Source organism: Zootoca vivipara, chromosome 1, assembly GCF_965207765.1.
Source record: "Zootoca vivipara chromosome 1, rZooViv2.hap1.1, whole genome shotgun sequence".
Lineage (NCBI taxonomy): Eukaryota > Metazoa > Chordata > Lepidosauria > Squamata > Lacertidae > Zootoca > Zootoca vivipara.
In genome coordinates, this window is record NC_142582.1 from 128158832 (window position 1) to 128183382 (window position 24551).

General features: G+C 47.0%; 1 protein-coding gene and 1 long non-coding RNA gene across 4 annotated transcripts in view; both read right to left on the reverse strand.

The window, feature by feature from the left end:
- DACT1 (dishevelled binding antagonist of beta catenin 1) overlaps positions 1 to 24551 on the reverse strand; it is a 63454-nt gene that overhangs the window by 16141 nt on the left and 22762 nt on the right. The window contains exon 1 of one of the 3 annotated variants that reach the window (XM_060271155.2): positions 4301 to 4904. The exons of 1 other annotated variant lie outside the window; for it this stretch is intronic. In XM_060271155.2, coding sequence (XP_060127138.1) covers positions 4301 to 4675 — 375 coding nt within the window. In that variant the 5' untranslated portion in view covers positions 4676 to 4904. Of the gene's footprint in view, positions 1 to 3814; positions 3957 to 4300; positions 4905 to 24551 lie in introns of those variants that run through there. One more of the 3 variants, XM_088674270.1, reaches the window with a different exon arrangement.
- Positions 17105 to 24018, reverse strand: LOC148687755 (uncharacterized). The gene is made up of 3 exons (XR_015951109.1): positions 23807 to 24018; positions 18796 to 18837; positions 17105 to 17182 (listed from the first exon to the last, which is right to left on the reverse strand). It is a non-coding gene; the product is annotated as an uncharacterized LOC148687755 (long non-coding RNA).

Consider the following 24551-nt stretch of genomic DNA (forward strand, 5'->3'; position numbering starts at 1 on the left):
CAGTTCCTTTGAGGAATAAAGGTAAAGGGACCCCTGACCATTAGGTCCAGTCGTGACCGACTCTGGGGTTGCACGCTCATCTCGCATTATTGGCCGAGGGAGCTGGCGTATAGCTTCCAGGTCATGTGGCCAGCATGACAAAGCCGCTTCTGGCAAACCAGAGCAGCACATGGAAACGCTGTTTACCTTCCCGCTGTAGCGGCTCCTATTTATCTACTTGCATTTTGACGTGCTTTCGAACTGCTAGGTTGGCAGGAGCTGGGACCAAGCAACGGGAGCTCACCCCGTCGCAGGGATTCGAACCTTTGAGGAATAGCGGGCGCCAAAGATTGCATTACAATACAGAGGAAGCTGGCTTGGGATTCTGGAGGGACAAAAGCGTGGTTGTTTTCAGCCTGGCATCTACCAAGGAGGTCAATGGCAAGCAAGGAGATCTCCTAGGACAGCCTTCAAATATACACACCCTGAGACAGCGAGGCCCTGACCCGCACCATGCAGGCTGCAGGAGACACTGGTGCTGTTGTGCACGCACAGAACATCTGGACCCCTGGAGCAAGATTATTGCTAATGCAAAACCTGCCTGCCTTCGTAAGAGCTTGGCTAAATGATCCAGCATTCTGTTCTTACAGTGGTCAATCGGATGCTTGAGTAAGAAGCCTGGACGTTGGACCTGAGCCACAGCAGCCCTCGCTTGTCCTGTGGTTTCCATAACATAACACAATCTGCAACATACTGTCAACAAACGCTTATTTCCCTGGTTACTTGGTTGAAACCATGGGCAAGCCTGTGGTCCAAATTACTGGCCCCCGCTTGGTTCTCTTTCCTGGCTAAACCAACCAACGGCAGTGGATGCAACAACAAGCTGCTAAAAACGCCCACAAGTTTTCTGCAGTCCTTCACTGCCCAATTCCCAGGTCACACCTGCAAAACAGATGTTCCACACACACCTGTACTCTGTTGCGCATATGGTAATAAAGCCCTGGGCACAGGGTTTGAAATTAGCAGGGTGCCAGGCGCATTTTGCACCTAAAAATTCTCCATTCTCCAAAAGTCTGGGCACCATTTTTTGCACCTGGCTGACACTCAAGGATTACTGAAATGTATGTGCTTTGAAGCCCCAAAGTATACTTAAGTATAGACAATACGTTAAGGAATTTAACATGAAAGAGTAGAATGTTTTGAAAACTGAAGTATGGTACCAATATTTTTATTGTAAACACCGAATTAAACATGAAATGTGATATTAACAATGTGTCACTTATGTGAATTGCATATTAGTCCATGCTTATCAAAATAATAAATAAAAAGTGTTGCCGACCCCCCCCCCCTTCAGTAGCGACTAGACATTCTGTTTTGGCACCCACAACCCAGGTCCCAGAAGCCATTTGGCTCCTAGCTTTTCTATCCCAGTTTCTAACGCTGCCTGGACACCAACGCTGTGTGACGGCACAGAATGTCCACAAACTTTCCAACTGCTCCGGGAACAGAGCTGCCAGAACATGTGCAGTCCAGCTCCTGGGAGGGAAGCGAAAGCTGTCCCTTTGGCTGGGACTGAAAACCTCGCACAGGCCTTGCGGAACGGAATGAGCATTGCAGCGTTCAGGTTCTAGACCCTGAAAGAGATGCTGTATATACTTTAAGGAGTTTGAAAGATAGGGAATCTTGCAGGTTGCTACTTCTACTGTCAGTGCAACAGTGACCTGGCACCAGGGCCGATAAGATGAGGAGTAGAAGCTATTTGAACTGACCATTCTGTTTCCTGGCTGCAGGCTTCTTGTTTGCCCTCCAAGTTACTGTTACTTGTGGGTCCTTCACCATCAACCATCACCCAGCCCCTTTTCATGACCCCCTGTAATGTTCCCCGCTGCAATGCTCCTTGCCCACTCCTGCATGCGCAACACACTGCCTTTTAATAGCATGTTCAAAATCAAACATACCAATTGAGCACATTGTTGTGCCATCAGCAACATTTCCATCTATTTTTATTGAGGGGGGGGGGTGATTCTTGGCTTCATTGCCTTTGACTGCAGAAGCTGAGTTGCTGTTCCCCCGGCACACAGACCTCGCCTTCCTTGGCAGAGAAAGCCGTGGCACAGAAGACACAAACAGCCTCGCTTAACAAGCTGCCAAGGGCAAGAGACTCTGGCAATCCTTTCTTCCTTTTTTTCCACATTGTGGCAAAAGTAACAGCGCCCCTGAAACTTCCCTTGCACAAACCTCCGCTGGAACTGAGCGCACAGAAAGGCCTTGGATGCCAGCAGTCGGCAGCCAGCTGGAACCTCTTGCCTTGCAAGCTGCACACGGGAAAGGAAGGAACATCCTCCTTCGCTGCAGTGGGCAAAGATCCCTTTGCTCCTGGACCATCCCCACTGGAATGCAGCAGGCTCCAGCCTAGGGGAGCACCAGCCAATTCCCATGTCTTTGCTGCCAGTATATTTCTTAATGGCGCTGCAGAAGGTGTTCCCACTGGCGTTACAGAGTGGAAAGCGTGCAAGAGCAGCGCCGTTCCCACTCATTTCAGTGAGGCTTCTGCAGGAGAATTTCCCCGGCACCCATTGTTCCCGGCAGGCTCTCCTCCTCCCAGGACAGGCAGGGCTGTAAGCTCAGAGGCAGAGCGCTCGCCTTGCACCCAGAAAAGTCCCAAGTTCAATCCCCGGCATCTCCGGATCTGAAATCCTAGAGAGCTGCTGCCAGCCAGTGCAAGCGGTACTGAGCTAGATGGGCCAACTGCCTGCCTCAATTTAAAGCAAGCTTCCTTTGAGCCATGCTTAATCCAGGTACCTCGAACTGCGTTCTTGGACGCCTGAGAGTGACTACAGAAATAGACTACAGTGATCTGGTGATGCTCTAATCATTTCGCCCAGTTCTTCCTAACTCCCCTTTTACCTACGATTAAACAAAAGCAATCTCCGAAAGGCCCCAGCAACGACAGAAACTCAATAAGACAAATGCTTCCTTCCTGGCCCTAATGTTCGCTCTTGCCAACACGGACACACAGTCCCTTAACAGCATCTGCAGGAGGCAAATTAGTTCCCTACAGCAGGCAATCTAATATTGGGGTCCATGCCCAAGGAATACAGCTAGCTAGCGATACAGTACACTCTTTCGCCAAGTGCCCTCCCCAAATCTCCCACGAAAAGACGAAAGGAAAAACACTGAATTTAGGAGAGGGGAAAGGAAAAGCCATTCCTTCAGGTCACTTTCAGTGCAGTGCTATGACAAACACACCCACCCACCTCATTTGGAAGCTGCAGTAATTAATCACTACATACTAGCAGCTATGGCTGCTATTGTTAGACCCCCAAAGAGGATGAGCAAAGGGAAGGCCAGAGAACAGGAGCAGGAGGCTGGCTGTCCTGCCTAGGAGAGACGAGACCAGATTTTAAAAATAATTATTATTCTGATTTCTGCACTAGCCATACTACCCGGAGATTGCCTCAGACAGAACCATTCGATTCTTTGAGACAGATTGATGTCTATTCTGCATCCTGCTGCAGCTATGTTTTGGAGCACTGAGAGACTCCAAATCACGCAGTGCCCCTGCGCCTCCCACAAACTCATACAAGAAAAGGGGGGGGTTCCCCACATTTTGTATGGGCCCCGGGTGAGTGCCTAGATCCACCCTCTGTTCCCTCATTTGGAGAGGAGCCGCTGAGACAGACAGCTCGGTTTTATTCTGCATGCACACTCGATCTCACACACCCCCTCATCAATGATTGCCCTTTCTTTCTTTCCTTCTTTCCTCCCCCCCCCAATCTAGAGTCACCCCATAAGCTTTTGCGGGGGGGGTAAGAAAGCAAAGGTGTGTCCCTACCCCCCGGACTCGCTCTGTCCGGAAGTGACCGGTCATTCCGCTCCCAACGGAGCAGCTCTAAATAAATAATCTCCAAGCGAATTTCCAGCAGGGGAGCTCTCTCAGGCGTCCAAGACGAAACCTCTTTTTATCCCCTGCAAACCGTCTCTCTCTGAGGCGTTCCTGATCTGCAACCCAACGAATCCGGCGCTCAGGATTCTTAATAAAGAGCAGCCGTTACCCGAGGAAAGGCTCAGACAAGGTAGACGAAACGCCAACTCCGGCGTGCGCCCGGATGGAGACGAGGCGCTTTCTGCACGCGCTCAGAAGTCCCCTCGCCGCGCGTCCCGAGCCCCGGCGCTGCAAAGAGGTGCGGGGGCTGGAGGACGGCTGTGCCCGCACCTACTCGTTCCGCCGCAAGGGGGGGTCTCCACGACCCTCCGCCCCACCCGCCAGGCTGCGCTGCGCCTCCGCCGCGCCCCCACCGCGCTGCGCCCGTGGGCTCACCAGCTGCCTCCGCAAGAGCAGGATGTTCTCCTCCAGGAACTTCTCCTCCAGGCTGCGCGGGGCGGCGGCGGCCCCTGGCGCGGCTGCCTCTGCAGCCGCCGTCTCTGCGGAGCCGCTCCCCCCCGGCCGGGCATCGGCGGGCGCGGCGGCCAGCAGCCGCTTGACGCGCAGTTCGTGGCGCTGGCGCAGCAACTCCAGCTCGGCCAGCCCGGCCAGGGTGGCCTCCAGGCGCTCGCGGGTGCGCACCCGCTCCGCCTCGCTCGCCTCGCTCTTGGCGCTGTCGCGCGGCCACCGGGCCTCGGGCTCCCGCCCCGACGACGACGACGACGCCGGGGGGCCCTGCAGCTGCCCGGGCTCCGCGATCGCCTGCTTCATCCCCAAGCCGGCACCCCTCCGATCAGCGCATGGAGATCCGGGAGGGAGGGTGCGCGCGCAAGATGCGCTCCGCAGACCCCCGAGGCGCTCAGCGCGCGGAGCCCCGTCGCACCGGGATCTGGCAGCCCCCCGGCAAGCGCATCCCGGCCCCACCGCCGCCTCTCCCCGGAGCGCCCGGGCTGCCTCCTTCCTCTGCGGCGTCTCGGCTCGCTCTCCTCCCAAGCCCCCTTTTCCCTTCCCGGCTCCTCCCCTCGCCCTCTCCCGGCTGCTCTGGCGCTGCGCCTCCCCGTCTCCCTCCTTCCTTCTCTCCCTCCCTCCCTCCGATTCTCCCGCCCCCCGGCGGCCCAGAGGAGGCGGCGAAGGAAGCCCCCCCTGGAGGTCACGCGCGCCAAGCCGCCGCGGCCCAGAGCCAGCCGGCTAGACGCCGCGGTGAGGGGCGCGCGGACGGAGTGGGGGAAAGAGAAGCTTGGACGTTGGTTCGAATCATGGAATCGCAAAGTTGCAAGGAAGGGACCACGAGGGTCATCTAGTCCGACCCGCTGCGATGCAGGAATCTTTTGCCCAATGTAGGACTCGAACCCACGACGATGAGATGGGAGAGTCTCTTGTTTCACCAACTCCTTCTCTCCCACCTGCGAGCCTCGTTGTAAACGCTAGGCCACATTATTTGGCATGCCATCTCAAGGAAACATATCATATAATATGACATGATATACCATATAAAATATCATGGAAACATAGAATAGTAGAATTGGAAGGGACCACGAGGGTCATCTAGTCCAACCCCCTGCAATAAAGGAATCTTTTGCCAGCAATCTTTCCTTGCCCAAGCGTGGCAGTGCTCAGTCTGTATAGCATCATGAGACTCCTAATCTCAGGGTCGTGGGTTCGAATCCCACATTGCAGGGGGCTGGACTAGATGATCGAACGCCCTGCAATAGGGTGGTATATAAATTCAATAAATAATAATAATCCTCATGGTCCCTTCCAGCTCCACGATTCCGTGAAATCAAGGTACTGCAAGGGGGAACATTGGAAGCCAAATTTCAATAACGGAGATTCCCACTAAATATTTGGAAGACCTTTCTGGCGACAAGAGGAGTTTGACAGCAGAATAGACTTGGAAGGTGGTGGACCCTCCTTCAGTGGAGGATTTTAAACAGAAGTTGATGGGTGGCTCCCACACTGCATGGATTTGGCAGACCATTGAGTCATCTAGTACCTCAAACAAACCATTGTATGCAATCCTTCCTCAGCTTCTGTTCCACGATGCCTCTGAGGCTGTCTACAAATCGCTTATCAACTAGTCACAAGCATTTAAAATAGATCCATTGTTTGGATCAGGCCAGTGGTCCATTTGGTCCAGCATCCTTGTCTCACAGTGGCCAAATAGATGCTTGTGGGAAACCTACACACTCGGCCTACAGGGATGCGGGTGGCGCTGTGGTCTAAACCACTGAGAAGAAGAAGAGTTTGGATTTGATATCCCGCTTTATCACTACCGGAAGGAGTCTCAAAGCGGCTAACATTCTCCTTTCCCTTCCTTCCCCACAACAGACACCCTGTGAGGTGAGTGGGGCTGAGAGACTTTAGAGAAGTGTGACTAGCCCAAGGTCACCCAGCAGCTGCATGTGAAGGAGCAGAGACACGAACCCGATTCACCAGATTACGAGTCTACCGCTCTTAACCACTGCACCAAGCTGATCAGAAGATCGGCAGTTCAAAAGCATGCCAGTGTGTACGCTCTGGTTTCCGTCATGGTGATGTCCTGTTGCGCCACCGCCAGAAGCGGTTTAGTCCTGCTGGCCACATGACCCGGAAAGATGTCTGTGGAGAAACACCGACTCCCTCGGCCTGAAAGCGAGATGACTACCGCAACCCCATAGTCGCCTTTGACTGGACTTAACCGTCCAGGGGTCCTTTACCTTTTTACCCTTTACACTCTTGGCCCACCAGCAATTCCCAACAACTGATATTTAGAGCCACCCTGCTTTTGAGAACTCTTCCCCACAAACTGAATTTCAAAAATCAATATCTGAAAATGTCCAGAATCCAAAAGCGCTCACATTCTGCCAACATTGATAGGAATAAACATCATAAGAAGCTGTCTTGAATTTATCTGTTTGGTTTGGAACACAAAAAAACTTTAATAAAAACCTTTTTTTTAAAAAAAGGAAGCTGTCCTTTTGAAATTATTTATTACATTTGTATACCACCTTTCATCTGTAGATCTCAGGGCAGTTCATAACATAAAAATGCATAATAAAAACACAAAATACATAACAAAAACAAGAACAAACAAAAATCACATGCCAATAACCGCCTCCAAAAACATATGTAAAAGGGGTATAATATGTTAATCAGCCAAATTAATCAGTTAATATAGCTGGTTTATGTAAATCAGTTAATTTATCAGTTCTGCCATCCAATATGAATGAACCCTGAGCCCCTAGACCAGGACCTGGGAGACCAGGATTCGAATCCCCACTCTGCCATGAAATTCGCTGGGTGACCTTGGGGGCTAGTCACTGCTTCTCAGCCTAACGGTACCTCGCAGGACTGTTGGGATTAAATGAGGCGGGGAGTACCATATACTTGAGCCTTGAGCTCCCAGCAGGGGTAGAGGATAAAGATGGGATATAAATGCAGAAAATAATAGATGAATGAATGAGTCAGTCATACAGTCTACTGACTCCAATTGTGCTACTGCTGCGTCCTCCCTTCCCTGCAATTTCCTCCCAGGAACGCACCGAATGGGCTGACACTTTGAAAAGATAACTCACGAGCACATGGAATGTTCATAAACATTCCCTTGCACCTCACCTGCGCAGCCAATGGCTGGGAATGTCTGGTTTCAAAAAAAATGTAGCCAGAAGTTTCAAAAAGTGCCCTTCCTGTTCGTTTCATGGCCCTGCTTTTCTCTCTTGGCAAATTTTATCTGGTTTGGGGAGTCAATTACCCGAATCATTTGCGTCCTTTGCTTTAATATGATTCCCATCCGTTTCCCTGTAACCAGAGGAAAATTCCTAGCAGACTATTATTATCCCAAATCCGGCTTTGACTTTGCTAATAGGTATATAGGTTAATAGATTGGTCTTTTTAAATAATGGATTTGCCCTTTAGGCTGAGTTTCTCAAGTTACTGTTCTTTGGTGTCTGTTTTAAACCCGCAGATGGGTTCAGATTGCCTAAAATGTGTGTTGCCGCCCCCACCCCCGCTTGCAGGCCTTCCTAGTAATGCGAACCATCTTTCCTGTTAGCCCAGCTGTGCAGAGACGAGGAGGTTGCAGGGGAAAGGAATTTCAAGAGCAGAGAACTCCTTGTTTGCCCCACCCCATTCCTTTCTGATGGTCAGCATTTTACGGATGATTCTGCATAATCACCAATCTGCATAACAGATGAGTTTTGTATCGGGAGGGATTGCACTTGCCAGGCCCGCCCCACCCCCAAGTTCTGTGCATTCAAGCTCCTTGCACTGCAGCCTACCCCATTGCATCCCATTTAGTAGAAGACAGAAAGGGCAACCAGAGCATTGCAAGCAGGACCCTCAATGGCACATGGCTTGTGGGTGGCGATGTGCGGATTGGAAGGTCAGCGGTTAGAATCACTGTGACGGAGTGAGCTCCCATTGCCCTGTTCTAGCTCCTGCCAACCGAACAGTTTGAAAGCATGCCAGTGCAAGTAGATAAACAGGTACCACTGTGGCAGGAAGGTAAACAGCGTTTCCATGCGCTCTGGTTTCTGTCACTGTGTCCCGTTGGGCCAGAAGCGGTTTAGTCATGCTGGCCACATGACCCGGAAAGCTGTCTATGGACAAAAACCGGCTCCCTCGGCCTGAAAAGCGAGATGAGCGCCGCAACCCCACAGTCGTCTTTTGTGGGAATGTTCACGGAGGCAGGAGAGGATATATTGTTTATAAATATCCTTCCTAACTTGTGCTAGCAAGTTCTGTAACTTAGCAGAGTTTTACATTCCCCCTTTAGACGCCCAGCAGATAGCTGGTTTCAGGTTTGTTTAAGCCTCTCAATAATAGATTCCTGGTAAGTTCACTTATATCCCTCTTAAAAGAATAAACACGCCACAATCTTGTGTAAAGTATATAAAAGAAGTTTACTCACATCACCGGTTCACAGTTGGATCCCTGAATGCAGACTTATTTACAAAGTATATACATGTGGATCTATTCTATCCCATATGGGGGTAATCCCAGTGTCCTCTGTTGGCTGAGAGCCAACAGAGCATTTCTAGCTAAAAGGCTGCTCCAACAACGGAGGAAGTCAAAGAGAGAGGAGGTGTGCTGCGTGACTTGCCCTTTTGTTACCTGGACAGGTAAGGCCACGCCCACCTCCAGTCACATGCAAAAGGAAGGATGCTCCAGCCCAGGAGGAAACAGGAAGTTTCGACTGGCTGGACCAAACACCCCCTTGACTTGTCCGCTCTAGGGGAGGGAGGGAGGGAGGGAGGGAGGGAGGGAGGGAGGGAGGGAGGGAGGGAGAGAGAGAGAGAGAGAGAGAGAGAGAGAGAGAGAGAGAGAGAGAGAGAGAGAGAGAGAGAGAGAGAGAGAGAGAGATCTCCATATTCCAATGCTTTTTGACTTCCACCTTCCGAAGTGACTGAATCATTGAGATCTGTGATCCAGTGTGAGCAATGCCTTCCATGATCCAGTATTTGGGTGGTGGTCTTGCACTATTGTTCTGAGATTTTTTTCCCAAACCAAAAGCTCTCATCTTACTTAAATTATAGAAATGAAGTGAACTTGTGCGCAGAACTGTGTGGGCGAGTTTCCTCCTTTGTTTGTTTTGCTCAAGCCCAGAAAAGCACCACCAGTTACAATCAGCAAACTTGTTTTTTTCTACTTACGATGTCTAAACTGGCCTCTCTTTTCTTTTGGAGAAAAATTCCTTGCTTCTCCCTCAACAGCCTGCTTTCGCTCCTGGTCTCTGATGAGGACTGAACTCTCTGGAGTGCTGAAATTCTAAATGTTGTTGCCATGCTTTACACATGCCTTCATTTAGTGTCTTTTACCAAGGTATGAGCCTTCGCTGCATGTCTGTGGGGACTTTCCATATAGCTCAATCCATGTTCAAGGTGGCTTGCAACTTGAAAAAGTTTACATCATTGCAAACACAGCAGCGGTAGTCAAAAACAACAAATTAAACATAAAAAATATGCAACCCAACTGAAACAATCTCCACACAAATCATATTAAGATATAATATAAAGATACAAATAATAAATATCAATTAAAGCAACAACCCCCCAACCCAACAAAAAACTCTAAGCAATCCCCTAGCCCAAAAGTCTGTTCAAGAGGCTCAGCTTTTGCAGCTGGAGTCAGTCCAAGCTCCGCCCACCCAGGGCAGCTGGAAAAAGTCCTATAAGGCAGGGAGCAGGTCTTCCATAGCTGAGATCGCCCAAAATGGTGAAATAATGGGCACACCCCCCTTTTACTACTGAAAGCCACATTTGGTCAACTGGCTTGTGAATGCGCTTTGTGGTGATGACTGTGATGTAGGCTCATAGCTTCAGTATTGCCATAGTTTTGACAAAGGTGTATTGCCAGAGCTGGGTGACTTTTTATTTCTCATTTCATAGAAGTGGAGAGTTGGAAGGGACCCGGAGGATCATCTAGTCCAACCCCTTGCAATGCAGGAATATGCAGTTGTCCCATACAAGGATCGAACCTGCAACCTTGGCGTTATCAGCACCATGCAGCGAGAACGTCCAGAAAAATGCCTTCATCATAGCAGTATTCATACACTAGGCATGAAACTAGGCATGTTAGCCTTCCTTGAATTACTGGCCCTGCGTGTCCTTTGCACATGTTCTCTTTGCTTTGCTTTCCTTTTTCGTGGGGGGAAAAACCCACTATGAAACTCACCGGTCGACCTCAGGCTAGTCACTCACTCTCTGCTCAACCTACCTCCCAGGGTTGTTGTGGGGCAGGCATCCCCAAACTGCGGCCCTCCAGATGTTTTGGCCTACAACTCCCATGATCCCTAGCTAGCAGGACCAGTGGTCGGGGAAGATGGGAATTGTAGTCCAAAACATCTGGAGGGCCGAAGTTTGGGGATGCCTGTTGTGGGGAAAGGAATCTCTCTCTTCCCCCCCCTCTCCCTAATAGAAATGCAATAAGTAAATAAACCCCAAAGGAAAAATCCAGGAAGGGAATTCTTATGCATAGGGAGAAAAGGCGCAAATGGTGCTGGCTATTTGTCATCCTTTCCACTTACTAACCTTTTTTAAAAAAAATCCTGTGAAGTGTTAATTGCTGTATCCTTTTGTATTGGTGTAATCAAAGGGGTGGGGGGATTATGAAGACTGCAAACAGTAATTAGCATGCAGATTTTCGAGACAGACGCACATCTGTGTGTGCTCCGGTTGCTTCTGTGTTTACTTAGGCTGATTCGTCTGTGGCTAAACTGCAGATTCACTTAGCCCTGCAATTAGCAGCATAAATATGAATTTGGGATGACACTAATTATTGTATGGAACGGCTTTTTCTCTCCCCCCCCTTTTCCCCTTAAAAGGCTGTGGCACTCCGGTGCACCCGAGAGGGGCCTTGAGCTCTGTGGGTGGCTTCCTGGAGGAACTTCTCCAAATAAGAAGGGAAAGAAAGAAAGAAAGAAAGAAAGAAAGAAAGGAATGATATGAAATGAAATCCCCGTTTTAATTAAAAGGCAGAGGCAGGCTTTTCTAAGAAAGAAGGGGAGGGTGCCACAAAGCAAGCTGTCATCTCTAATGCATACATTACTGTAAAATGCATGGAAATTAATTGGGCTCATTTCAAGGTGAAGGCACAGAGGTAGCTGGGTTCTGATAATTGCTTTTGTTTTACGAAAACCTTTTGGGAGTGGGAAGGGGGATATGTTAAACAGGCAGAATAGCAGAAGCCTGAGGCGAACAGTTTCAGGAGAGATGAGCTGGGGCCTACAATACAATTCTGCGGGTGACCTCCAAACCTCCCTCACCCCGGTTGTGTGGAGTTTGGATGTGTAGTCCAAGTAAGGAAAAGAGTTCTGAAAGTAGCGCTGGAGAAAGGCACTTCAGCTGTGGCAGGCAGGGGAGGAGTGGACAGTTCCAGTTCCGTCGCCAACCCCCCTCGCCAAATGTGGCCCCCAAACTGCATTTTGTGTCTGCCTGATCTCATCCTTCCTTCTACAGGAACAGTCTGACCTACCGAATGAACTGCATGCAGGTAGTTGTCTCATTCCTCAGACAGAAATGCAACACACTCAGTTCTCCCCATCAAAATTACCGTAGTTAGCGGAGCTAATTTCAGGGTACAAAGAACTGACTGTGGAGTAATTGTGCTAATGTCCCGAAAGATGTTTATAGCTTCCCATAACCATCTTATGTGGTAAAAGCTTCTAGTCTTCCCACATTTCCCCATGTCCTTTCAAATTTAAATTCTGCTTTCACTTTTAATTTCTTTGCAATCATGTTATCTCCTGTTGCTGGATTTAACTTCATGAGAACCTATGAAGCTGCCTTAAACTGAGCAGGCCATTTATCTCACTATTGTCTAGTCCAATGGGTCCCCAAAAAATTTAGCCTACTGCCTCCTCGGTTCCATAAAGTCATCCCCAGTGACCCCTACCCTAGCCTGTAAAAATCATTCTTCAGGAGAATGGTTTGCACAGCCCACTAAGAAAGATAATAATAGCCCAATAAAATTCAAAGCAGTAACAATTAATTGCACATTTATTCAAAATCCAATTGAAAAGGTTTAGTTCAATTACTTCAAAATGGATGAACTTGGGTCAGTGGCATCAGCTTCTGACAACTACGGCTTCATCCTTTGCATACTTACCCAACATGAGTAAGTCTCACGGAACTCAGTAGGGACTTACTTCTGAGTAGACACACACAGGATTGCACTAAACAGCAATTTCATTACTATTACCACTTAGTGGCTCCAAAAGGAGATTTTTCCCTAGTGCTGCACTGGGAAGACGGTAAGGTCGATGTCAGAAGTGTTGATATTTTGGGCAATTTCATTAAAAATCCCTTTATCTCTTCTTTAGATTTGATCAACAATTTTTTTTGGTCTGGATTTCCTTTTTTTTTTTTTTGCAGCCCTTGGTATTTTCTACTGGCTGGAGACAGGAGGCTTCAACATGGCCCCAGCTGTGGGGCTGATGGTCTTCCTTCCCCTCCCAACCAAGCCTGCTATTAAAAAAAAAGCAAACCAATTATAAGGTTGCTAATCAGGAGGTCATTAACAGAAGTGCAATCAGGCCTTAAAGCCCATCTTTAGGCTTGGTAGCACTCCTGGGTCTATAAAATGCAATGCTGAAACTCTCCCCAATTAAATGCTTCTCATCCAGGGAAATATGAATGTGCATCTAAATCAGGGAACCCCGGACAGGGACTGTGGAATCTATTAGTGGTTTAATTGCTCATTTGTACACCCAGAGCAGGCTCTCAGTCTTGTGCCGTCCCCTCCAGGAGTTAAGACCTGAGTGAGCACAAATGATTCTTATTTATCTATCAATTGCCCTCTTTATAGCCCACTTCCCCACCCCAGGAGATCAAGGTGGTACATAGGATTCTCCTCCCACCTCATTTAATCCCCCACAACAACCCTGTGAGGTAGGTTAGGCTGAGAGGCAATGACTGGCCCAAGGTCACCCAGTGAACTTCATGGCCAAGTAGGGATTCGAACCCCCGGTCTCCCTGGTCCTAGTTTGACACTCTAACCACAACCCAACATTGGCTTCCACCCCAACCTTCTGAATACATTATCTATTATTTTCAAGTATTGCCTTTACTTAGAGAGCCAGTGTGGTGTAGTGGTTAAGAGCGGTAGACTCGTAATCTGAGGAACCGGGTTCGTGTCTCTGCTCCTCCACATGCAGCTGCTGGGTGACCTTGGGCTAGTCACACTTCTCTGAAGTCTCTCAGCCCCACTCACCTCACAGAGTGTTTGTTGTGGGGGAGGAAGGGAAAGGAGAATGTTAGTCGCTTTGAGACTCCTTAGGGTAGTGATAAAGCGGGATATCAAATCCAAACTCTTCTTCTTCTTCTTTACCCTGATGTAAATTTATAGAAATTTAATCAGTACATTACTTGACTAAGGGGACAATAACGTGGCAAGATCCACTAGGATGAGAAGTTTAGGGTGCAGAGGAACTTCAGCTCGGCCAGCTGATTCCCAGCTCAGCCACCACTAACTTCCCAATCCCAACCTTGGCTGAGCTGAAGATATTTGCCCATCCTGACTCAGTGTCATGGACTGGTTGGACAAAGAGGAATGGTGGGAGGAACCAGCTGGGGAACAGGCTGTCCTAAGCATATGCAGCCCCCCCAGGTTGCCCAGTCCCAGGCGCGCAGGAGGGCGGAGCCGGCTGGCCACCTCAGCGTCTCGCTGGCTCGGCTGCCCCCAAACTCGCAGCGCAGAGCCACCTGCAGCAGAAGAGCCCATCGCGGCGCTCCGACCGTCAGGCAGGCTCTTCCCCGGACTCAACTCTCAGGCCCCGGACTCTCAGCCTGGCACCCTGGTGCCTCGCACCCCTAGCGCCTATGGGTAAGACGGCCCTGCTGGGGAACCCCTGAGGGAGAAGGCTCAGAGCCTGGGGGTTGGTGAGTGGTCAGAGGGAGAAGATTGGGAAGAGGGGGGTGTCAGAAGCTGTAGAGGTAACAGGACTTAGTGAGAGCAAGCAGGGAGAGGCTGTGGCAGGAGAAGTCCAGAAGCAGGAGAGGAGGGAGGCCAGGAGGCAGAGATGAGTCAGACTGGTGAAGAGTCACGGGTGTCTCCCCCTCCTGCTGTGACAAGCTCCCCTCCCTGCTGGTCTCCTAGAACCAGAAGGGGTATGAAAAGGGCGAAGGAGAGCTTGGCTTCATGTAGGCATAGTCTCCGACTGCTTGGGTAAAATCCTGAGGAGATGGAGCCTTTCATTTCGGCAACTAATCTATGGGGCAAGAGCTGTGGGGATGAGCTGCTATGTTCATTAGCCTGGACACTTCGTCAAGTCTGTGCAGAGTTATGCATGCTTGAGCTGAGATTCCTGCATTGCAGGGGGGTTGGACTAGGTGACCCGCGGGACCCCTCCAACTCTACGATTCAAGGATTCTATGGTGTGATTTGCTGCTGGCTCGCTCCTGTCACTCAACCAGGTCTGAGCTGGCTGAGTTGAAGGGGTTAAGCAGAGGCCAGTGTAAGTCCCCCAAAAGGGGTATTTCAAGGGTGTTGCAGAAGCAGAGGGAGGAGACATAGGTAGGATCCTAAACTGTTCAGTTACATTACTGGGCAACGCAACAGAGAGCACTATTTTAAAAGCTAGTTTTTCTTCTGTTAGACTTAAGCCGGGCCTCAGGAACAGCAGCCCTGATGTTAAACAAGGTTTGGATCTGATGTAACTTTACGGCAGCCTAACTTACACCTCCTGGCTTTATGGCAGCTCCTTGCATACTGGATTCTTCACAGTCCATCTTAGTTCAGTATGGGCTTCACAGGCTAGTAGTGACTCTCTGCAGGGGTCAGCAAACTTTTTCAGCAGGGGGCCGGTCCACTGTCCCTCAGATCTTGTGGGGGGCCGGACTACATTTTTTTGGGGGGGGGAATAAATGACCAAATTCCTATGCCCCACAAAAAACCCAGAGATGCATTTTAAATAAAAGGACACATTCTACTCATGTAAAAACAAGCTGATTCCCGGACCGTCCATGGGCCGGATTTAGGAGGTGATTGGGCCGGATCCGGCCCCTGGGCCTTAGTTTGCCTACCCATGGCCTAGGGTTTCAGGTATGGGGTATTCCCTCCTGCATGCAATGAAGACCCTCCACTGTGAAGCTCAGCCCTCCTTTATTACACAGAAAGCCCCCTCTGAATACAGCGAGACTTGCCTCTGGGTAAGCGTGTATAAGATTGTGCTGTGAAACTCTTATGATGAACCAGCTACGATTTCCTTAATTAGATTGCATCCCTGATTATGTCATGATTTCGGGTGCCCATTTTCCTCCTGGTTGCACCCAAGGCAATTGCACCTCACCAATATAATGCAGCCACGTCGTGATATAATTTTAAATCTGGTAGGCTTAGCCCTCCTCTCTCTCTTTTATCTATTAATACTTTATATTTGATCCTTGGTCTTTTTCCTTCCCAGATAAATTTACTGATATCCTTTTTCCAATTGTCAAAGCATTTTGAGCCCCCCAGAATTGGAAGATTCTATTGGCTGTCATATAAATCCCTAAATATTTTATTTTTTTCCTAATTTCAATTCCTGTTAATTCTTGTAGTTTTTTTCGATCCAATTCCTCTAAATTTTTTGTCAAAATGCCACTTTTTTTTACAATTTATTTTGAACCCCGCCAATTCTCCAAATTCGTTTATTTTTTCCAATGCCTTGGGGATACTTTCCAGTGGATTTTCGGTGGTGATGATTATGTCGTCCGCAAATGCTCTTACCTTATACTTTCTATACCCTATTTTAATCCCTTCTATTCCATTCTCCTATCTTATATTCTTTAATACAATTTCTAATACTATAATACTGATGGTGTGAAACTTGCTAGATGCCACAGCAATCAGGCAACCTCATCTTTCTGGAAGCAGGTGCTTTTGTGAGTATCACTTTCTTATCAGCGCAGCTCATAGCAGATGCTGAACTCCGGGGAGTTTGCAATTCCCAGCACAAACATCGCTTGTGCACCTGATCGGAGACTTTGAGTTGCGGCAGTGTCTTGAACACACCGCAGCAAAAAACCCTGCGCCATCCGGATGAGAATTATATTGCAGCGTGAAGAAGGAAACTGCACACAAGAGCGTCATCTAAACACAGCTGTGAATGACGGAACATGTTGTCCTTAACGCCAATTCATACATCCTCCCATTCTTGCAAAACTCATCCATCCATTTGTCCCTTGTGGTTCAGGGTGGTGCATCAATCGCTTTATTACAGGGGTCCCCAAACTAAGGCCCGGGGGCTGGATGCGGCCCAATCACCTTCTAAATCCGGCCCGCGGACGGTCCGGGAATCAGCATGTTTTTACTGAGTAGAATGTGTCCTTTTATTTAAAATGCATCTCTGGGTTATTTGTGGGGCCTGCCTGGTGTTTTTACATGAGTAGAATGTGTCCTTTTATTTAAAATGCATCTCTGGGTTATTTGTGGAGCATAGGAATTCGTTCATATATTTTTTTTCAAAATATAGTCCGGCCCCCACAAGGTCTGAGGGACAGTGGACCGGCCCCCTGCTGAAAAAGTTTGCTGACCCCTGCTTTATTATATCATCACTACAGGCCTGGTTCTTCTGATGCCGGGCTCTATACACACCAAACCTTGAAGGCATATTCAAAGTACATTCTTTCCCTCAAAGGATTCTGGGCACTTTAGTTTACCCCTTGCAGACTTGCGATTCCCAGCAAGTCTTAACAAACTACAGCGTCCAGAATTCTTTGCGGCTGGGGAACGTGCTTTGAATGAGCTATCAAGGCGTAGCCTCTGACCACGGCCAAACCGTAGTAACCATCCGTCTTAATGACTGGTTTGAAAGAGAATTGCCTTTGAAACATTTCTTTTTTCCCCCAAATAGTTTTTATTCAATTTTTCCAATTAACAGCGAAACAAAATAAAAATCAATCTTTTATACAATACATCTTATATTCCCCTCTTTCACCTTGCTCTGCCGAGCTGTGACTTCCCTCCCTCCCTTCATGCGGATTTCTTATTAACTCCTTTTTTGCAGTTCCTTATTGTCTTTTTTCAGTCAATTCGTAGGATTTATTTCAATCCTGCAAGTGTTTTTTAAACTTCTACAGTTTTTCTCTATATAGTCCACATATTTACTCCAGTCTTTTTGGAACCTTGTCTCTCCTTGGTCTCGGATTTTGCAAGTCAGTCTAGCTAATTCAGCATAGTCTATCATTTTCATCTGCCACTCTTCAATTGTTGGTAGTTCCTGAAGTTTCCATTTTTGGGCTAACAGTGTCCTAGCCGCGGTTGTCGCATACATAAACAATACTTGATCTTCTTTCATAATCACTCCTCCCATAATCCCTAACAAAAATGCCTCCGGTTTTTTGGGAAAAGTATATTTAAAAATCTTTTTCAATTCATTATATAACATCTCCCAAAATCTTTTAACTTTGTCGCATGTCCACCACATATGATAAAATTCCCCATCCTTCTCTTTACACTTCCAGCATGCTTTACCACTCATTCTATACATTTTAGCCAGTTTTACTGATGTTAAATACCATCTATACATCATCTTATATACATTTTCTTTCAAGGCAGTACATGCTGTAAATCTCAAAGTTTGGTTCCATAATTTCAACCACGCGTCGTATTCAATATTATGCCCAAAATCCTTTGCCCATTTTATCATCACCTCTTTTGTCAGTTCATCTTTTGTATACCATTCTAACAACAAATCATACATTTTTGACAAAAGTTTAATTTTACCCTCTAGCACTTCTATCTGAAATTTGGACCTTTTGTCCTCAAAACCCATTTTTCTATCATCTCTAAGTACATAATTAATTTGGTGATATTGTATCCATCCTGTTAACATGTCTTTAATTTCTTCATAAGGTTTCAACCTCCAGCCCTTGTCTGTTTTTGTCAAGATTTCCTCATACATGGCCCTCCTCCCTTCCATGTTTACTTTCTTAACCGTCAATACCTCTGCTGGTGAAATCCACCATGGAGTTTTAGTTTCTAACAGCATTTTATTTCTTTCCCACACCTCGTACAGAGATCTTCTTATCACATGGTTTGTGAATCCTTTGTGGGCCTTTTTTATCATACCATAGATATGCATGCCATCCAAATCTATTATTAAATCCTTCTAAGTCTAACAGGTCAGTATTTCTTAATGTTATCCATTCTTTTATCCAGCACATACAAGATGCTTCATAATATAACCTCAGGTCTGGCATGGAGAATCCACCTCTTTCTTTTTTTGTCCACCAAAATTTTATATTTTATTCTTGGCTTTTCCCCCTGCCAGACAAATCTCGTCAAAATCTTCTGCCACTCTTTGAATTGTCTTGTTCCTTTTACAATAGGTATAGTTTGGAATTGGAATAACATCTTAGGTAACACGTTCATCTTAATTGCTGCTATTCTTCCCAAGAATGACATTTTCATTCGCCTTTGAAACATTTCTGTGCCTTTGAAACATTTCTGTGCCACTTTGGACAGCTCAAGGAGCCCTGCAAAAGAAAAAAAAAAAGCTTATAAAATAAAAATTAATAACAGCACCTTCAACAAAAACATTTCCAGTAACAATTTTTTTTTGCCAAGGCTTCAGTCTTTGCATACTTACCCATGAGTAAGTCTCACTGAATTTAATGAGGGCATGCTTGTGAGTAGACATCCACAGGATTGCACTGCACAGAAATCTACTACTGGTTTATAGAATCATAGAACCCTTCATGGATCAATGCCTTGTCGTGGCGAAGGGGCTTGAATAACTCAGAGAAGCTATGAGCTATGCCATGCAGGGCCACCCAAGATGGACAGGTCATAGTGGAGAGTTTTGACTAAACGTGATCCACCTGGAGAAGGAACTGGCAAGCCACTCCAGTATCCCTGCCAAGAAAACTCCATGGACAAAGACAACAGGCATATAAAAGTTATGACGCTGGAAGATGAGCCCCTCAGGTCGGAAGGCGTCCAACATGCTACTGAGGAAGAGCGGAGGACAAGTACAAGTAGATTCAGAGCTGATGAAGCGGCTGGGCCAAAGCCGAAAGGACGCTCAGTTGCGGATATGCCTGGAAGCGAAAGGAAAGTCCGATGCTGTAAAGAAAAATATTGCATAGGAACCTGGAATGTAAGAACCATGGATGGAGGTAAGCTGGATGTGGTCAAAAATGAGATGACAAGAATAAATATTGACATCCTGGGCATCAGTGAACTAAAATGGAAGGGAATGGGCGAATTCAGTTCGGATGACTATCATATCTACTACTGTGGGCAAGAATCCCGTAGAAGAAATGGAGTGGCCCTCATAGTCAACAAAAGAGTGGCAAAAGCTGTAATGGGATGCAATCTCAAAAATGACAGAATGATCTCGATACGAATCCAAGGCAGACCTTTTAACATCACAGTAATCCAAGTTTATGCACCAACTACCGGTGCTGAAGAAAGTGAAATTGACCAATTCTATGAAGACCTACAACACCTTCTAGAAATGACACCAAAGAAGGATGTTCTTCTCATTACAGGGGATTGGAATGCTAAAGTAGGGAATCAAGAGATAAAAGGAACAACTGGTAAGTTTGGCCTTGGAGTTCAAAATGAAGCAGGGCAAAGGCTAATAGAGTTCTGTCAAGAGAACAAGCTGGTCATCACAAACACTCTATTCCAACAACACAAGAGACGACTCTACACATGGATATCACCAAATGGGCAGCATCTCTGCAGCCAAAGATGGAGAAGCTCTATACAGTCAGCAAAAACAAGACCTGGAGCTGACTGTAACTCAGATCATCAGCTTCTTATAGCAAAATTCCAGCTTAAACTGAAGAAAGTAGGAAAAACCACTGGGCCAGTAAGATACAATCTAAATCAAATCCCTTATGAATACACAGTGGAAGTGAGGAACAGGTTTAAGGATTTAGATTTGGTGGACAGAGTGCCTGAAGAACTATGGATGGAGGCTCGTAACATTATACAGGAGGCAGCAACGAAAACCATCCCAAGGAAAAGGAAATGCAAGAAAGCAAAATGGCTGTCCAACGAGGCCTTACAAATAGCGGAGGAGAGGAGGCAAGCAAAATGCAAGGGAGATAGGGAAAGATACAGGAAACTGAATGCAGATTTCCAAAAAACAGCAAGGAGAGACAAGAGGGTCTTCTTAAATGAGCAATGCAAAGAAATAGAGGAAAACAATAGAATGGGGAAAACCAGAGATCTGTTCAAGAAAATTGGAGATATGAAAGGAACATTTCGTACAAAGATTACCATAATCAAGGACAAAAGTGGTAAGGACCTAACAGAAGCAGAAGACATCAAGAAGAGGTGGCAAGAATACACAGAGGAATTATACCAGAAAGATATGGAGGTCTCGTACACCTCAGGTAGTGTGGCTGCTGACCTTGAGCCAGACATCTTGGAGAGTGAAGTCAAATGGGCCTTAGAAAGCATTGCTAATAACAAGGCCAGTGGAAGTGATGATATCCCAGCTGAACTATTTAAAATTTTAAAAGATGATGCTGTTAAGGCGCTACACCCAATATGCCAGCAAGTTTGGAAAACTCAGCAATGGCCAGAGGATTGGAGAAGATCAGTCTACATCCCAATCCCAAAGAAGGGCAGTGCCAAAGAATGCTCCAACTACCGCACAATTGCGCTCATTTCACACGCTAGCAAGGTCATGCTTAAAATTCTACAAGGCAGGCTTAGGCAGTATGTGGACCGAGAACTCCCAGAAGTGCAAGCTGGATTTCGAAGGGGCAGAGGAACCAGAGACCAAATAGCAAACATGCGCTGGATTATGGAGAAAGCTAGAGAGTTCCAGAAAAACGTCTACTTCTGCTTCATTGACTATGCAAAAGCCTTTGACTGTGTCGACCACAGCAAACTATGGCAAGTTCTTAAAGAAATGGGAGTGCCTGATCACCTCATCTGTCTCCTGAGAAATCTCTATGTGGGACAAGAAGCTACAGTTAGAACTGGATATGGAACAACTGATTGGTTCAAAATTGGGAAAGGAGTACGACAAGGTTGTATATTGTCTCCCTGCTTATTTAACTTATATGCAGAATTCATCATGCGAAAGGCTGGACTAGATGAATCCCAAACCGGAATTAAGATTGCCGGAAGAAATATCAACAACCTCAGATATGCAGATGACACAACCTTGATGGCAGAAAGCGAGGAGGAATTAAAGAACCTTTTAATGAGGGTGAAAGAGGAGAGCGCAAAATATGGTCTGAAGCTCAACATCAAAAAAAAAAACAAGATCATGGCCACTGGTCCCATCACCTCCTGGCAAATAGAAGGGGAAGAAATGGAGGCAGTGAGAGATTTTACTTTCTTGGGCTCCTTGATCACTGCAGATGGTGACAGCAGTCACGAAATTAAAAGACGCCTGCTTCTTGGGAGAAAAGCAATGACAAACCTAGACAGCATCTTAAAAAGCAGAGACATCACCTTGCCGACAAAGGTCCGTATAGTTAAAGCTATGGTTTTCCCAGTAGTGATGTATGGAAGTGAGAGCTGGACTATAAAGAAGGCTGATCGCCGAAGAATTGATGCTTTTGAATTATGGTGCTGGAGGAGACTCTTGAGAGTCCCATGGACTGCAAGAAGATCAAACCTATCCATTCTTAAGGAAATCAGCCCTGAGTGCTCCCTGGAAGGACAGATCGTGAAGCTGAGGCTCCAATACTTTGGCCACCTCATGAGAAGAGAAGAATCCTTGGAAAAGACCCTGATGTTGGGAAAGATTGAGGGCACTAGGAGAAGGGGACGATAGAGGACGAGATGGTTGGACAGTGTTCTCGACCAAACTGCGGGAGGCAGTGGAAGACAGGAGTGCCTGGCGTGCTATGGTCCATGGGGTCACGAAGAGTCGGACACGACTAAACGACTAAACAACAACAGAATTATAGAGTTGGAAGGGACCCCAAGGGTCATCAAGTCCAACCCCCTGCAATGCAGGTGGCCCATACAGGGTTCAAGCCGGCAACCTTGGAGTTATCATCACCCCGCTCTCACCAGCTGAGCTGATTTCTCCCCCTCCCTTCCACAGGAGCCTAGGAGGGTATCAATCATGAGAAGCTGCTTTATTATTTTTTAAATCCATTTGTTTAGAAGATTTATAAAGAGCTTGGTCAAGTGGTATGCAAAAGAAAGGGTAGCTAAACACAGAGCTAAAACCCACAAACCAATTAAAAAGCAAATCTTCAGAAATACAGGTGAAACTCAGAAAATTAGAATATCGTCGAAAAGTGCATTTATTTCAGTAATTCAACTTAAAAGGTGAAACCAATATATGAGATAGATGCATGGCATGCAAAGCGATACATGTCAAGCCTTTATTTGTTGTAATTGTAATTATTTGTCGTTAGGCGGGTCAATTATAAATGGAATGTAATTAATGAAATGTAATAGCGATGTTTACTTTTGTATTATTGTAACTGTTTGTTTTATTAATGTGGAATTTCCAAAAGAAAGCATTTGTAAAAATCAAAAGAAAAAGAAAAAATAATAAGTTGCATTACTGAAATAAATGCACTTTTCGACGATATTCTAATTTTCCGAGGTTCACCTGTAATCATCCTTAAAGTGCAGATAAAATCTTTTTTTAAAAAAAAGCAACTAAAATTACATATCTAGGGCTGGCACCAACTGAAAACCAAAACAGGTAGGTTTGGGGCAGTGGTCTAGAACAGGCATCCCCAAACTTCGGCCCTCCAGATGTTTTGGACTACAATTCCCATCATCCCTGACCACTGGGCCTGTTAGCTAGGGATCATGGGAGTTGTAGGCCAAAACATCTGGAGGGCCGCAGTTTGGGGATGCCTGGTCTAGAACAATAAAAACAGGGGGTTCTAAAGCACCTCTAGTGTTTGTGTGGTTTTCATTTTTTTCTGGTTAAGTCTGAACATGCTTCTCATATCCTAAATCTACCATGACGAACCCCTCCTCTCTTCTCCTATAAGTGCCGTCAGATCCCATACATCTTTACTTGAGAGCCACTCCTCTGGGGCTGAAGGGTGCTCACCCCTCCCCAGTCAAACTGCGCTTGGGGTTTCTGCCTGGACCAAGTTGGTACCCAACTGCCGCCCCAGTGTGAAATATCATCTTGACATTGTCCGGGCCTGCCGAAACAATGAGACCCCGAGACAGGAAAACCAACCATGCCAAGCGCCTCAACACTGCTGGGAAATTTATGGCTCCCTGGGGTGCCCTGCGGAGGACGTATGATGAAGACGGCCTGTTCTTTCGCACGGGAGCGGAGTCAATGGAATCATGCGCTCTGGAATCATTAGTGTCAGCACCCTTGGGAGTGATGTGTATTAATGGCCCCGGCGGTTCAATGTGCATGTGTGTGTGTGTGTGTGTGTGTATACACCACTGAGCGACAGGGAGCCCAGAAATGTTCCTTTCCCTGTTTGACACCCATGAATAATGCAAGACGTTGCTTAGCATCTGGTACACATGACTAACCTTTCATCCCAAAGCACCCACCGAGCAGAGGCTGAAAGCAGCGACGACGCCGGGTGTCACATTCTTCAACCTCCGCCGTCATTAAGCCACTTGAAAGCCTCGGATGATACGCCGGCTAATTGAAGCCCTTGCCCGACATGGTTTTATTAGCTGGGCACAGCGAGCATTAAATGGAATTTAAATCTTCGGGGCGTCCTGGTGCACTTGTTGGTCTACGGCGAAAAGGATCGTCAATAATTAGACGTGTATTTAAGATGCCCAGAGGGTAGAGGGGAGGGGGGGCGCAATGGCATCGTGGCAAATGACAATGGGGAGGGGGGCAGTGATAACATGTAAACATCCAGGAAGGGGAAGGGAGGCTCTCAGCATTAATTCATTACACAGAACCCACCCAGGAGGCAGGCAGTCTGAGATCACAGGATCATAGAATCTTAAGAGTTGGAAGGGACCCATCAGAATCCAAGGTATAAAGAAGACAAATTTCATGCTGGGTTCCTTCGGAAAGCAACCAATGATAAAGCTAGCAATATCATCATGCCACTATTCAAATCTATGGTATGACCACATTTGGGTACTGTGTTCAGCTCTGGTCATCCCAGCTCAAAAAGGAGATTTGTAGGATTGCGAAAGAGGCAGGAAAAAGGGCAAACAGGGCGATCAAGGTAATGGAGAAAACTCCTCTTTGAAGGAAAAGAGTTTGGCTTTGATATCCCGCTTTATCACTACCTAAAGGAGTCTCAAAGCA